Source organism: Psammomys obesus, unplaced genomic scaffold (assembly GCF_907164565.1).
Source record: "Psammomys obesus unplaced genomic scaffold, mPsaObe1.curated_primary_1811, whole genome shotgun sequence".
Lineage (NCBI taxonomy): Eukaryota > Metazoa > Chordata > Mammalia > Rodentia > Muridae > Psammomys > Psammomys obesus.
Genome location: NW_026590062.1, coordinates 24,467,954 through 24,482,607, shown reverse-complemented (window position 1 = coordinate 24,482,607; position 14,654 = coordinate 24,467,954). Strand labels below are relative to the sequence as shown.

The 14,654-nt window shown below is 44.8% G+C and overlaps 1 protein-coding gene across 1 annotated transcript in view; it reads right to left on the bottom strand.

Moving 5' to 3' along the window:
* Window positions 1–12,165: 12,165 nt before the first annotated feature.
* Window positions 12,166–14,654, bottom strand: part of Slc35f4 (solute carrier family 35 member F4) — a 219,930-nt gene continuing 217,441 nt past the window's right edge. The window contains exon 8 of the mRNA XM_055606134.1: window positions 12,166–12,571. Coding sequence (XP_055462109.1) covers window positions 12,330–12,571 — 242 coding nt within the window. The 3' untranslated portion in view covers window positions 12,166–12,329. The remainder of the gene's footprint in view (window positions 12,572–14,654) is intronic.

The following is a 14,654-nucleotide window of genomic DNA, read 5'->3' as shown; positions in this document are numbered from 1 at the left end:
CAGCTGCATAAGACAATTTCTTGTATTTTGTGAGAAAATTTCAAATACAGTTGTGTTAGTGATTTTTCTATTGCTGTGATAAAACACCACGACTAAGGCAACTTATAAGGGAGTTACCTGTACAGATTTTAGTAAGATCCTCAATCCTCATTCAGAAGGGCAAAGAGAATGGACATCAGAAGAGGGAGAAAACAGGAAACAGGACAGGAGCCTACCACAGAGGGCCTCTGAAAGACTCTACCCTGCAGCAGGGTATCAAAGCAGATGCTGAGACTCAGCCAAACTTTGGGCAGAGTGCAGGGAATCTTATGAAAGAAGTGGGAGACAGAAAAACCTGGAGAGGACAGGAGCTCCACAAGGAGAGCAACAGAACCAAAAAATCTGGGCACAGGGTCTTTTCTGAGAATGATACTCCAACCAAGGACCATGCATGGAGATAACCTAGAACCCTTGCACAGATGTAACCAATGGCAGTTCAGTGTCCAAGTGGGTTGGTTCCATAGTAATGGGAACAGGGACTGTCTCTGACATGAACTGATTGGCCTGCTCTGTGATCACCTCCTCCTGAGGGGATAGCAGCCTTATCAGGCCACAGAGGAAGACAATGCAGCCAGTCCTGATGAGACCTGATAGACTAAGATCAGAAGGAAGGAGAGGAAGACTTCCTCTATCAGTGGACTGGGGGAGGGGCATGGGTGGACAAGAGGGAGGGAGGGTGGGATTGGGAAGGGAGGAGGGAGGGAGCTACAGGTGGGAAACAAAGTGAATAGACTGTAATTAATAAAAATATATAAAAAATAAAAAAATTAAATCCCACAGTACACTCTAAAAAAGAGAGAGAGAGAGAGAGTGTGTGTGTGTGTTACCTGGCCTTACATTTCCAGAGTGTTCCGAGTGTCAATTCGGTCGCTGGAGCCGGAAGCTGACAGTGAGCAACTTGAACCACAAGCAGGAAGCAGAAGAGACAAAACTGCAATAACACAAGTCTTCAAGTTCTCCAAATTTTCCCCGGTGAAAGAAAGACCTTACTCCAGAAAGACCACACCCCCTAAACCTACCCAAACAGCACTACTAACTGGGGATCAAGTGTTCAAATACCTGGGACTATGGGTGTCGTTTATCATTCACAGTACCATAATAATGTTCATGGATTCTGCTTCCCCAGTAGAAACCTTCTGTTCAACCTGTCTCCTAATTTAAAGACCACCATTCCAAACTCTTTGATTCCTGACTTGAAGTTGGTGGTTATTATATTTTTAGTGGTCTATTCCTTAATTTACTTCTTTGAATGTTTTGAAATTTTTTTTATTAAGATGCTTTCCCAACACAGTTTTCTTACTGAAAGCACTTGCCTGTGAGGCCCTCCTTTCCTCAGTGAACGTGTAAGCTATGAATTTGAGTGCAGTTCCAGCAGTGGTTTACAGTTCATATCCCTTTGTGGCTGAGCCTTGGACAGGTGATTTATGCTTACATCACTTCAAAGGCATCTTCTCTTATCCCCCGATAATCTGTCTCTTTCTCCCAACATGTGTTCTTCTAAAAATTATTTATCATCTTTAGATAACACAAAAACATGTACTCCAATTTCCACAGTAATCTTTAATCTTCCTTTTGTTTCTAGTGTCCATTTTTTCTGGGGATGAGAAAGCATAAGATAATGGTCACTTAAAGCAGATCAGTTTTGTCAATAACCAGAAGGTCAATTTTTATTTTATTTCATCTTTAAATAGTCTACACTCCAATTTTCTTATTTTATTTATGTAATAGAAGAACTGCCTACTGCATTAAGGATCCAGATTAATATTTTTTTTTATCTTTAATGTTTTGTTTTGTTTTGTTTTGTTTTGTTTTGTTTTGTTTTTTTGAGGCATGGACTCTATGTATTCCTGACTAGCCTCCATAAGTAGTCCAGGCTGGCTTGGAACTCTCAGAGATCCACCTGATTTTGACTCCTGAGTGGTGAGATTAAAGTTGTGCACTGTGAGTCTCAGCAGATTTGATTCTCTTAATGTTCCCGATGGAAGGTGATGGCAGGAAAGAGATACTGAAAAGATCCAACTAGAAGTTGGAAAGGGGCCTGCTTCTATTCCTTCTCTGCTTCCTCTATGCCCTGAGCTTCTCTCTCTGCCCACTTGCCTGAAAACAGATGCTCTCTTGGCTGATGGTTGATGCTCGGAATGCCAGTGACTCAACAGGCTTGAACCTTAGATAGAAATTGAGTCTGTCACTTATGTATGAAAACTACAGAAACAGGTGAACCCTTAGACTACAACACTATGTGGAGGTAGATAGTCTTAGCAAAGCAAATTGCTGATGTGTGGACCTAGGTCACTGAGGCTAAAGGGGGCTAATTGTCATTCAGATCCTTTATCCAAAGACATTTCTCTGTGCTTTGCTACAGCGAGGAGATGAACTGACCTTTCCTCCTTCTGTACATTCAGAGGCCCAGAGCAATTAAATGATTTATATAATTCCCAATGAAGGTAAGGCATGAAAAGTCAGATGAACAGGTGGGAGGGCCCTAAAATCTGAAGTAGTAAGAAAGATGGAGGGAGCAAGAGGAGGGAGGGGAGCAATCTTCCCATGAAGAATTCTCCTCAAAAGACTAAGGGCAAGCTCCTGTGCCCAATGAAAGAGCCTGGAGACATCCTGAACAAGTTGGAGATGCCATCCTGACTGAGAATATTGAATGTTTAACTTCAACACTTAAAATAAAAATGAAAACAAAAAACAAAAACAAACTGGAAGTAAATGCTAAATAAACTTGTTTTGGGGACTCTGTGTGCTTAGTTGGTTGACAATGAGACCATTGTGTTCCATTTTGTTTTAGACTTAATCCTATTCTACAACCTCTACTTCACAAAAAAAGAGCGGATGACAAGAGTATAGTTAAAAAAATCACATGTCATTGTGTCAGAGGAGAACAGCTCTGGGAGATTCTAAGTCAACTGCACCAGACATCCAGTCCCTTTGAGGCTCTTAAAGCCCTACCACCTACTGCAACAAGTTTGACTTCATGAGTGTGAGCAGTGAGCCCTTGGAGGTTCATTTAACTTACCACTCCTGCCCAAAGCACATGGATAATTCATGCTGCACTTAACTCAGGGCATGATGCAAGAGCCAACCCCAAGTGCGACTTTTCAGCCGCTTTTTAATCAATGGATTCCTTGGTTAACTATGATCGTGGGCAAAAACAAAAGCAGAAACAAACAAACAAAATAGGTGGTGAAATTAAATTGAAAGGCTTCTTGAAACAAGACATTTATACTGATAAAAATTCTTTTACAAAGCAAAAAACTTTCAACAGCTGCTTTGGGGTGAGGGTCTGGGCTAAGTGAAGTATAAATTCTGGGAAATACATGCAGAGCTTGTCTTACCAGACAGCAAAGGATCATCAGGTTGTAAAACTATATGCATTCCTGGCATTTCAGGAGAAACAGCTGTGCAACTTATTCCACTGAAGAGGTGAGCTGTGTGTTTAACTTTCTTGGCTTCTCCAGTGCTTATCTGTGTGTACAATGCTGTTACAGGAAATAGATGTCAGACGCAGTTAGGTGTGTCCTACAGAGATGCAGCTTGTGTGTGCCTCTGAAAGCCTCCATAGATAAGAACGCTACAGGATGGAAAGTTCCTGCCTATTTTAAGTCAAGTTGCTTGAGAGAGGTGAAATGGTGAAATGGTTTGGTTCCTACTGACTTGGCTTGGAGACACCCACCATGACCGTGACATGGTTCAGCCTGCCAAGGTGCAGAGGAGGAGCTAGAGTCTTCTTTTAGAGCAATTGAACCTTTACTAACTCTCTCTCTCTCTCTTAGTTTGGAAGGGCCCTCATGCAAAGAGCTCTGGGTAAGAGGTAGGAGAACAGCAGAGGAGCAGCGATCAGGACATAGGTAAAACAGCATTCTAGAAAGAGCTAAGGAGCCCTCTTAGATTTGGAGGAGCTCAAGAGAAAGGTATACTAGTGAGGTAGAAGGACATAGATGGATTTCTAAAGAGCTAGCAGTTTAGTTGTGGAATCAGGCTTGTAAATACATATTTTGTATACAGTTCAGAAAATAAAGTTACCTCACTGAGCTAGCAGTTTACGCCTCAGTTTGCCCCTCCCGTGTCTTTATTGGTATAAATATGAAATAATTTAAAAGGATAAATATTATACAATGCCTTTTAGCCCTCTATACTGACAGATTCTGATCAATAACTCTCCCTTCCCAAGCTAGCTCTACTTTCCCACTGTCTCCCGTTGTTCCCTCTGCTATGGTCTAAATGTTGTGTCCTCTGGAATTTCCACACTGAAATGCCAACCCTAACCTGTTATTATCCTGAGCACTGCAGCTGGCAAGGGGCAGGACCAGCTCACAGGCTCTCATTCATGGTCCCAGGGTCAGCTGTCCTGACTGCCTCAGGTGGTGAGGAGTGAGGGGACGGAGGGACCCCACCTCAGGCTAGGGGCTGGCTCACTCCCATCCTCAACCACATCAAGGACTACTCTGCTGCCCAGGCAGGTGCAGGGCCTGCCTTTCCACATGCTGCAGCTGAGGAGGAGCAGGGCCAGCTCCCTCACTCTCATGACCCCAGGGCCAGTTCTGCAGGTGGTAAGGCGCAAAGTGGGCAAGGCATCACCCCAAAACCAGTTACCTCACAGCAGAGGAGAGGTGGGGCAGGGCCTGCTCTCCTGAGAGTTCTTACCCTTAGGGCAGGCTCACCTGACCCCCAACCCCTCTCAGGACACCAGGGTTTGCTCTGCTGTGCTGTCCAGTCGAGGACCGGCTCTCCCAAGTGCTGCAGCTGGTGGGGCCATGGCTAGCTTTCCCAAGTTCATAGCCCTGCGGGCACCTTTCCCAACCGTCATATGTGGTGAGGCGCAGAGAGGGTGGCATCACCTTTGCTGCTGTGTCACCCCATGCAGACAAGTGGCAGGGTCAGCTCTCCCACATTCATGCCCTCAGGACTGGCTCACCATACCCCTGCTTCGAGGACCAGCTCCACTGTGCTGCTGCCTGGGTGAGAGGCAGGGCCCACTCTCCTGAGTGCTGCTGCTGGTGAGAGATGGAGTCAGCTCTCTGGAGTGCCAGTAATGCACAACCTGAACATCCATGTTATCCCCAGTGGCTGCCTAGACCAGGGACATTCCCATGTTCTTTAGTTGACCCCTGCTACTGTGTAGCCGTGAACTCAGACATGGCCCTTGGGCAGTTTGGGCTGGGACCCCACCGTAGCCCCAGGGAGCAGAGCTGGCCACTCACAACAGGCTATTCCCCTCCCCCCTCGAGTCTACAGTTCCACTTCTCTTTATCATGCTCAAGCTGCTCCACGTCTCTTTCTTTCCCGTCTGACCACCTCATACTCGTACACTGAGGCGGCCTCCGCTGCAGGCTGGCCACACTGCTGGCAGCCCACTGGATGACATCCTCCATTAGCGCTGCCTGTCTGGTGTGACTATGGCCCTCTTGAGCCATGCACAGGAGTGCAGGTTTGTGGATGGCATGGTGGCCCACAAGTCTCTGTCTTCCTCCTCCTGCGCTGTCTGGATTTGATTTGATTTAATATTTGGGTCCTGGGCATAAGATGGCTTTGGCCACCAATCCAGGCATCAAACTAAGATGAATGCTGTCTGCTCTGCCCTGACATAAGAACACCACCACCAGCAAGCTGTCTTTTTGCCCATTGCTGGGTGTGTGGGGTGGGAGTGGGGGTGCTTTTACATGCTGTTTCTTAAGCGCAGATATTTCATTACAATCGCCTAAATGACTGTTATAATACATCCTTGAAGTAAATGATTCTTAACCTGGTAGAGTAGTGTCCGCCAACAGGAATATAGTGTAAGCTACAGACGTGAGTCTCTGTGACTCGAGAATTTCTAGTTGCTGCCATCAACAAAAGAAACGGGGAGGGGGTGTAGCTCAGTGGTGGTGAAGCTCAGTGGCAGAGCACTTGCCCAGCACGTGTAAGGTTCTGGATCCAATCCTCATTACCTAACTATAAAATGAAAGTAAAAATACACGGATGACACCGCTTTCAAAATACCTTTTACTTAACCCAGCATATATGTATATAAATTGCTCTCAAATATCTATGGGTATAGAGCTAATATGAAACAGTTTACATTCTCTTTTGAAGAAACACAAAGCCTTCCAAACCCAACGTGTTTGACATAACATTTCAGTTGGTTCTCGGTGCATTTCGAGATGCATACGTGGTTGGTTAGTGCCTAATGTATAGGACCATGGACCTTCAGATCTGCAGAGGTCTCTGAATTTATTCTTCCAGAATAAAACAACCAAGTTTATGCTATTTTGAAAATCTTGCCAGGGTTCTTAGTCTGCTAAAGTCTGTCCCTAGAGCTGAGGTGAATGATCCTTGGTCTTATACTTCCTCAGACCCTGGGACGACCCAGAGTCCCTGTGCCCAGCGAGTTGCCTTTGTTCTGGTGGCACACACAGGGATTCCCGCTGCCAACCACCGTTAAAATATGCTCTCTGTCTTTGGGCTCTTGGTACTAGCATCCTGCTCCACAAAGAGCCCTCTCTCTCTTTTACTTCACTTCCGGTTGCCACAGGGTTTGAGAAGAAAATTCAAGAAAACAAAAGGACCCACAGTTAATAGAGCCTTCTTGTTTTACTTGCCAGAGATACACCTCAGGGCCCAAATCAGACACCCTTTGTGTATGTGACAGGGGTTTATGGATCAGCAGGGAAGAGGATTTGTACTTCACTATCAGGGTGTTCTAATGCCCTGCTGGTTATAACATTTCTTCCTTTATCTCAGATACTGTCCTTCTCCCAGTCATTTGTCCTCTGGACCTTGACAAAGCGCCTGCAAGAAATTAACAGGCATGCAAACCCTGGATGAGCAAAATTGATTCGCCTATAATCTGTTTGTGAAGAGATCGGGACGTGGTTGAAGTGATTTTAATTTCCGAGCCGAGGCTGCTAGTCTGTCTTTTTGTCAGGCAATTAGTTCCACTGGCGGGCATGAACGCTATGACTCAAAGTGCTGGGGGGACCGGGCATGGATGCGGCAGGGGCCTGGTCTGCTTCTTCCAACTTTGCCCATGCCAGCCTTCTTTTGTCTCTCTGGTTTATTTTGGGTGAAATTCTCTGCCCAGAACCAGGCTATGTGGCTTTGTGAGGGCACTGTGCCACGAGCCCCATAGTCGAAGGACATGCCTGGGAGCAAAGCTGTGTGCAAAGGCCTAGACAAGGACCTGAAGGAGGCAGACGAGTCCTCACAGGGTTGTTGCTTATGACTCTGACACCCTGTTAAGACCTCAACATGCTTTTAATCTTTGGTAATCTCAGATAACAATCAGTCCTATCTTATTTTGTGACTTTGAAGGTGAGGGCCAGGAGAGGCAACCCTTTGTCAGAGTCGTCCAAGAAATGCGCATCGTTTCCACATGGGCGCCCTCGTTCCTGAGCTATACTGGCTGCCCAGTGACTCATAGAGGCCGTTGCCTCTGGGACTCTGGAAGTGAACAATGTTTCCACAAAGAGCTCACCAAGGTGCTTTTGACCACCGAGCAGGGAGCAGTCTTACTCCCTCTAGTGTCCTCCAAGATCTAGCTGCAGCCGGCTCGTCAAGGCACAGCACAGACACAGCCCTATCTGCTCAGTGACTGGAGTAAAGCATTGCCTTTGACTCTCACGATGACCATGAGAGGCAACAAGGAAAGGCGTTGTTCTTCCTTATAGGCACCTCAATCAAAGGCAAGGCTGGGATGGGATGGGATTTATAACCCTGAGGGGCATCTAAAGAAGCTATCGCTTTAGCCCTCAGCACAACAACTTACTCCAAAGGTAGCAAGCTCCTGCAACACAGCCTCTTTCTTGCACATCTGTGTATCCACCCCTCTTTCCACAAGACATGGAATATTTTTAAGATTACAGAGATCCCCAATCCACAGTGCTGCCCAAGGCTCACACAGGGACCAGTTGATAGCAATCTCACATTAAAAAAGAGAAAGAAAGGAAGAAAGAAAGAAAAACAATTTCAAGTAACAATAATGTTTGAGTGACTAAAATAGTGAATAACACAGTAGCAAGATTATCTTCACGTAGGCTGAGTTAGTTACGGGGATCCATATTGGCTACGTTAGTTATAAAGGCCCACCATACATTGAATGAGTGCTTTCTAGGATAGAGGATTCTATTTCTCAAAATGAACCATGCAAAAGAGCAAAAACAACTCATTGCTTAAAGATGTCAAAATGCAATTTAAAATGTCATGTATGTAATGCAAGCTTAGAGGGTTAGTCAGTGATTACTGCAATTTAACAGTAATTTAATGAGGCAAGAGTAATGTTTGTACCAATATGGCATTTAAATAGCCAAAAGTAACTGTACATAGATAACAAAATAATTCAATTTACTAAGAACATTACATTTCCTTTGTGCCATTTTCCAAGAAGCTTAAGACATGTCTTGGAGCTTAAAATGTTTGCTGAGTTAATGTCATGTCATTTAGTTATGCCAGCACGCTGGCAGTGCCTCTTCTAAAAGGAATAGAAAAATCAAAAGTTTGATACATTCAAGCTTTTATTATGATGCTCAGCCCTCTGAGGTCCTCTTTCTTGCCTGGGATTGCCTCACTTACACTTTCAGGAAACTTAAAGAGGAGGGTAAGTGGGGAAGAAGGAGAAGGAGAAAGATGAAGAGGAGGAGGAAGAGGAGGAGGAGGAGGAAGAAGAAGAGGAAGACGAGGAAGAAGAAGAGGAGAACAGAGACCATAAATGCTTGTCTTAATTGTCCTAAATCTCCAATGAAGCATGGAGTATCTTGAGGGTTAGACACCAGAACCAGCTTCTCAGGGTCAAAGTCTCTTTAATCAGTCCAGCATGCTTGCACAGAATGAAGGAGGCTGTCATGCATCTGACTTCTTTCAGTTACTAACTCAACCAGCCTCATCTGTGGCAATGCCTTCCCTCACTGAGACTGATCTTACATAGTTCAGGCACGGGGATAGCCAAGCACAGAACTGTGGGTGTGCATTCTCCTGTGGGCTGTCTGTAAGAACTAGAACCTGGAGCCACAATCAGGACTGCCACACAGATCTGCTCAGAAAAGCTCATGGTCTACTGGAAACTCAAAACACTAGGCTGGCAACAATGATAGACAGGGCTAGCATTTGAGTAGGTGTTTCCCAGAGATTGATGGTCTCCAGATTGTGGGGCTATTGAGAGACAGTGAGACCCTTGGGGGTTGGGACTAGTGGGAGAATGTTAGGTCACTGAGATATGACTTTGAAGGGATTTTGGAGTTCTGGACTCTTCCGTTCTACTTCCTATCATGCGGTGAGCAGTCTCCTCCAGCACATGTTCCCGCCACCATGCTATCAGAGGTCCAAAGCAACAGGGCCAAATGTCTGTGGACTGAGACTTTGGAGCAGCAAGCAGGAGTAAAGCTTTCTTACTTGTAAGTTGATTCTGTCAGATATTTTGTCCCAGCTGACTAATGCAGTGGGCACTCAGTGATATATCGGGGCTAAGTAAATCTTACATTATTTAGACAAGGGGATAAGAAAAGACTCCCTAGGAAAATAGCCGTAGGTAATATTAGAAAGTCTAAGTTAACACTGATTCAGGCACTGAGAGAGAGAGAGAGAACAAGAAAGACAATATGGCTTACCTGAATAATCTCTTTAAAACTATTTATTTATTACGATTTACTCACTTTGTATCTGGCTGTAGCCCCCTCCCTTATCTCCTCCCAGTCCCGCCCTCCCTCCCTGCCTCTTCTTCCCTTATGCCCCTCCCCTAGTCAACTGATGAGGTGGTCCTCCTCCCCTACTGACTCTAGCCTATCAGGTCTCATCAAGACTGGCTGCATCCTCTTCCTCTGTGGCCTGGCCAGGCGGCCCCGCCCCCAAGTGGGATGTACTAAAAGAGCTGGCAACTGAGTCTATGTCGGACTGCCCCCTTAAGTGTCAAGTGTCCAGGGAGCTCTAGGGCGGTGGGGCAGGGCTCTCTACTTAGATTGCAGTATCGTAGCCAAATGGGAAACATTGCAAATGAACGAAATGGAAAAGATAGCTTCCCCATTTAAGGTGCTTAAAGGCAACTTGTTGCTACTGTCTCAGACAGTGTGATAGACTACATACATCATCTCATAAATAGAGAAAACCTAGACAAATACAATTTCCAGCATCACAGAACATCCTAGTCTGTATGGAAAATATAGATAGTGTTCATTAACACAGAAAGTTCTAGTAGGAATTCCTGTAATAAAAGCTAGTTAGGGCAGTTAATAATGCGCTTTGGAGGACATGTCAAGGTATATAGATTTGATTTTGTGGACAGTGAGATGCCTTTGAAGCATTTCATGTAGAAATAGAATCAAATTTACAGTAGAAAGTCACTCTACATGGATCGCAGAGAGGCAAGGCTACAAGTTAGATATCAATGAAGAGAACAGGCAGACATGAAGGCTGATCCCTGGCTTGAGTAGCTAGGAAAGAATGATATTATTAACCTAGCCTGGAAACTGAGAGGGCTAAGTCTGGGGAAGAGTGTTTAATTTTACTTTGCTTTTGCTACATTTGAGGTATCCAAGTGATCAGATAAAGTGATTCTAATATAAGATCTAAAGCTCAATGTACAAACTTGGCTTGCAGGAGGAGTAATTTTGAAGTCACCAACATGTCGGAAACAGCTGACACCATGGGAACAGTTGAGAGAGTGAAGAGAGATCCTGTGACAGTCAAGAAGTGTGCAATGGGACCATCCTAGGAAGAGGAAAGCAGAAGGAGAATCAGGAGGTGGTGGTGGGTGAGACTACTTTAGCAGATTGTGGGTAGAAGGTCACCATATCAGCTGCTTCTAAGTAAGTTCAGAGTTGAAAGTGTTGATATGATTGTTAGCATGTTAAAGTATTGTTAAGTCATTAGTGATTTGACAGAAGGCACCTCTAAAATAACAATGTGAACAGAGGGTGAAGGTTAATAGGGAAAGGAAAGAACAGGAGTACAAGATGAAATGCCATAAAACACAGACCATTCTTTCAGGGAACTTGGTGGCGAGGGAACTTAGAGATGTCTGAGGTCCTCTCCATCCCACATCTCCATCCCACATCACCATTGCATGCTGTCTGTCATGAAGATATCAGGCAGGGTGTTACTTGAAGCATGTTGACAGTTCATCTGGGTCTTTTTTGTCTTTCCATCTTCATCATTCCCAGTGTAATCCTGTGCACAGAAGGACTCTGTTGGTGTTTGTTTCATGACTTCCTAGCTTTCATATTTCAGATTCAAGGCTGAAGTAAATATAAAATACATATTATTTTCATAGGTTTTCCAATTTGACAACTAATTCTTTTTTGTTTTTTTATTTTTATTAATTACAGTTTATTCACTTTGTATCCCAGCTGTAGAACCCTCCCCTCCCAATCTCACCCTCCCTTCTTCTTCTTCTCCTATGCCCCTCCCCCAGTCCAGTGATAGGGTTGGTCCTCTTCCCCTTCCATCTGACTCTAGTCTATCAGGTCTCATCAGGATTGGCTTCTTTGTCTTCCTCTGTGGACTGGTAAGGCTGCTCCCCCCCTCAGGTGGAGGTGATCAAAGAGCCAGCCCATGAGTTTATGTCAGAGACAGTCCCTGTTCCTATTATTGGGGAACTGTCTTGGACACTGAGCTGACATGGGCTACCTCTGTGCAGGGGTTCTATGTGTGGTCCTTGTTTGGAATATCAGTCTCAGAAAAGACCCCGATTTTTTGGTTCTGTTGCTCTCCTTGAGGAGCTTCTGTTCCCTTCAGGTCTTTCTATCTCCCACTTCTTTCATAAGATTCCCTGCACTCTGCCCAAAGTTTGGCTATGACATCTGTGTTGTTTCCAGTTCTGGCTATTGCAAATGGAGCTGCTATGAACATGTTTGAACAACCAATCTTCATTCATAAAGGCAAATGAGACAGACATCAGACGAGGGAGAAAACAGGCAACAGGACAGGAGCCTATCACAGAGGGCCTCTGAAAGACTCTACCTAATAGGGCATCAAGACAAATAATTCTTAATGAAAAGGTTTCAGTTACACTTAAGAAAAAGATGAAAAGCTTATGATTTAACCAAATATCTTATTTTTAGGAACCCATGTGAATTGTGGAGAGTTCTCCTTCCAAACAGAATAAGTAAAACAAAGAAAGTACATTTTAATAAAAATTTTATTATGATTATTTACATCAGTTCCTTGATATGCATATAAATGTAAACTTTTATTGTTGGCAATATTTCACATATGGTTTATTCAAATTCAGAGTTGATACTTTCATTTGATGTACAGGTAGTGAGAAAATTCATATTCACAGAATATACACACAGGTGCATCCAAAGGTCATTTTCTTTTTAAGCCAGCGGTATGGACACTGTCCCGTTGGCCCTGCTTCTGCCCCGCCGGTGCACACTGACATCTGTCAGGTCCTCCAGGGGCTCCTCGCTCTTCTTCTCCTTCAGGCTGTTGATGAATCTTAGCGTGATTTCATCCCACTCCTCGGGCAGCAGCATCAGGAGAAACCCGATACAGATAATGACGGTGGCAGCCAGGCGGACCACATTGAATATTACCTCCTGCTTCAGGAGATCCACAGCTAGGGAAGGAAAGTATCACAGCAGTCAAACCCTGTGGTTGTTAATGAGCCTTTCTGAAAACCAGGACTATATCTCAAGCCTTCCAAACACCATAATCATTCTCCATCACCATCTATGTCCCCTTCCTGTTCTTCTCCATATATCACACTTGTCCTTCCAGGCTCAGCTCAGAGTTCATGCACCTGAGCTTCAGGACCTCTTCAGTTTTCTCTCTAACCCTGACTTTCTCAGGGGAGTACGCTTTCACCTGTCTTCAGTAGTACTGGACCGCTGCTGTTTTGTTTTTAATGACTCAAACCTGTTCTTTTCTTTTCTTTTTTAATTTATTTGTTTTTATTAATTACAGTTTATTCACTTTGTATCCCAGCTGTAGGGCCCTCCCTCATCACCTCCCAATTCCACACTCTCTCCTTCATCTCTTCCCATGCCCCTCCCCAAGTCCACTGATAGGGAAGGTCCTCCTCCCCTTCCCTCTGACCCTAACCTATCAGGTCCCATCAGGACTGGCTGCATTGTCTTCCTCTGTGGCTTGGTAAGGCTGCTCTTCCCTCAGGGGGAGGTGATCAAAGGGCTAGCCACTTGAGTTCATGTCAGAGACAGTCCCTGTTCCCATTACTAGGGAACCCACTTGGAGACTGATCTGCCATTGGCTATTGGCTACATCTGTGCAGGGGTTCTAGGTTATCTCCATGCATGGTCCTTGATTGGAGTATCAGTCTCTTTGCCCCTTTGCCCAGATATTTTGGTTCTGTTGCTCTCCTTGTGGAGCTCCTGTCTCCTCCAGGCCTTTCTATCTCCCCCTTTCTTTCATAAGATTCCCTGCACTCTGCCCAAAGTTTGGCTATGAGTCTCAGCATCTGCTTTGATATGCAGCTATACCACTCCTAGGCATACATGCTCAAGTACTCGACAAGGACTTTTGCTCAGCTACGTTCATAGCAGCTTTATTTGTAATAGCCACATCTGGAAATAACCCAGGAAGAGGGAGAAAACAGGGAACAGGACAGGAGCCTGCACAGAGGGCCTCTGAAAGACTCTACCTGCTCTTTCCTTGGCCTTTTATAAGTGCTGTCTGTTTTCAGGGTTTATTGAGGAGAAATTCATGTAACCTAAAATGAACAACTTTATGAAGTGAATTGGTATACTCACAATGTGCTCTGACCCCACCCCACTCAAGATCCTCTTCCCTCCTTGCATCCCATTTCATTCAGCTAAACTGTTCTTCATAGTGATGCACAAAGGGCTTCCAGTAAGAACGCTTTAGAGAATGCCACACCTATGAGCTCTCAGCAGCATTCTGTTCATGAATCCAAAAGCAATTGTTTCCCTGTGTTAGAATTATCCAGTTCCTCTGGTTCCCCACTCTGTGCTACTTTCATGGTCCTATGGGTGGAAGCTGTCTTATTCAGTATGTCACCAGTGCTAGCAGGGTTCCTGATATATGCTAAGCCGACAGAAGTTATTGGTTGAACAAATGAATCCATGGATGAATAAATGAATTTACTTGACAACTCTACTTCTCCCTGATTTTGTTTTCCTCCGAGCATCTTATAGCTTTTGGAGTCTAGCTCACATAATTTTTTTTAAATTTTATTTTTCTTTTTAGTTACATTTTGTTAACTCTGTGTCCCAGCTGTATCCCGCTCCCTCATTCCCTCCCCAACCCCACACTCCCTCCCTGGTCTCCTCCCTGCCCCTTTCCAAGTCCACTGATAGGGGAGGACCTCCTCCCCTTTCATTTGACCCTGTTTTATCAGGTATCTTCAAGGCTGGCTGCAAAGTCCTCCTCTGTGGCCTAATGGGACTGTTCCTCCCTGGGGGCGGGGGGAACGTCAAAGAGCCTGCCCTTGAGATCCTGTTAGAAATAGTCCTTGTTCCCCTTACTTTGGAAAACTACTTGGTTACTGAGCTACTACAGGCCACATCCGAGCAGAAGTTCTAGGTTATATCCATAGATGGTCCTTGGTTGAGTGTCAGTCTCAGAAAAGACCCTGTGCCCGGATATATTTGGTCTTTGTAGAGCTCCTATCCTTTCCATATCATACTAACTCCCTTCTTTCATATGATTCCCTGCACTCTGCA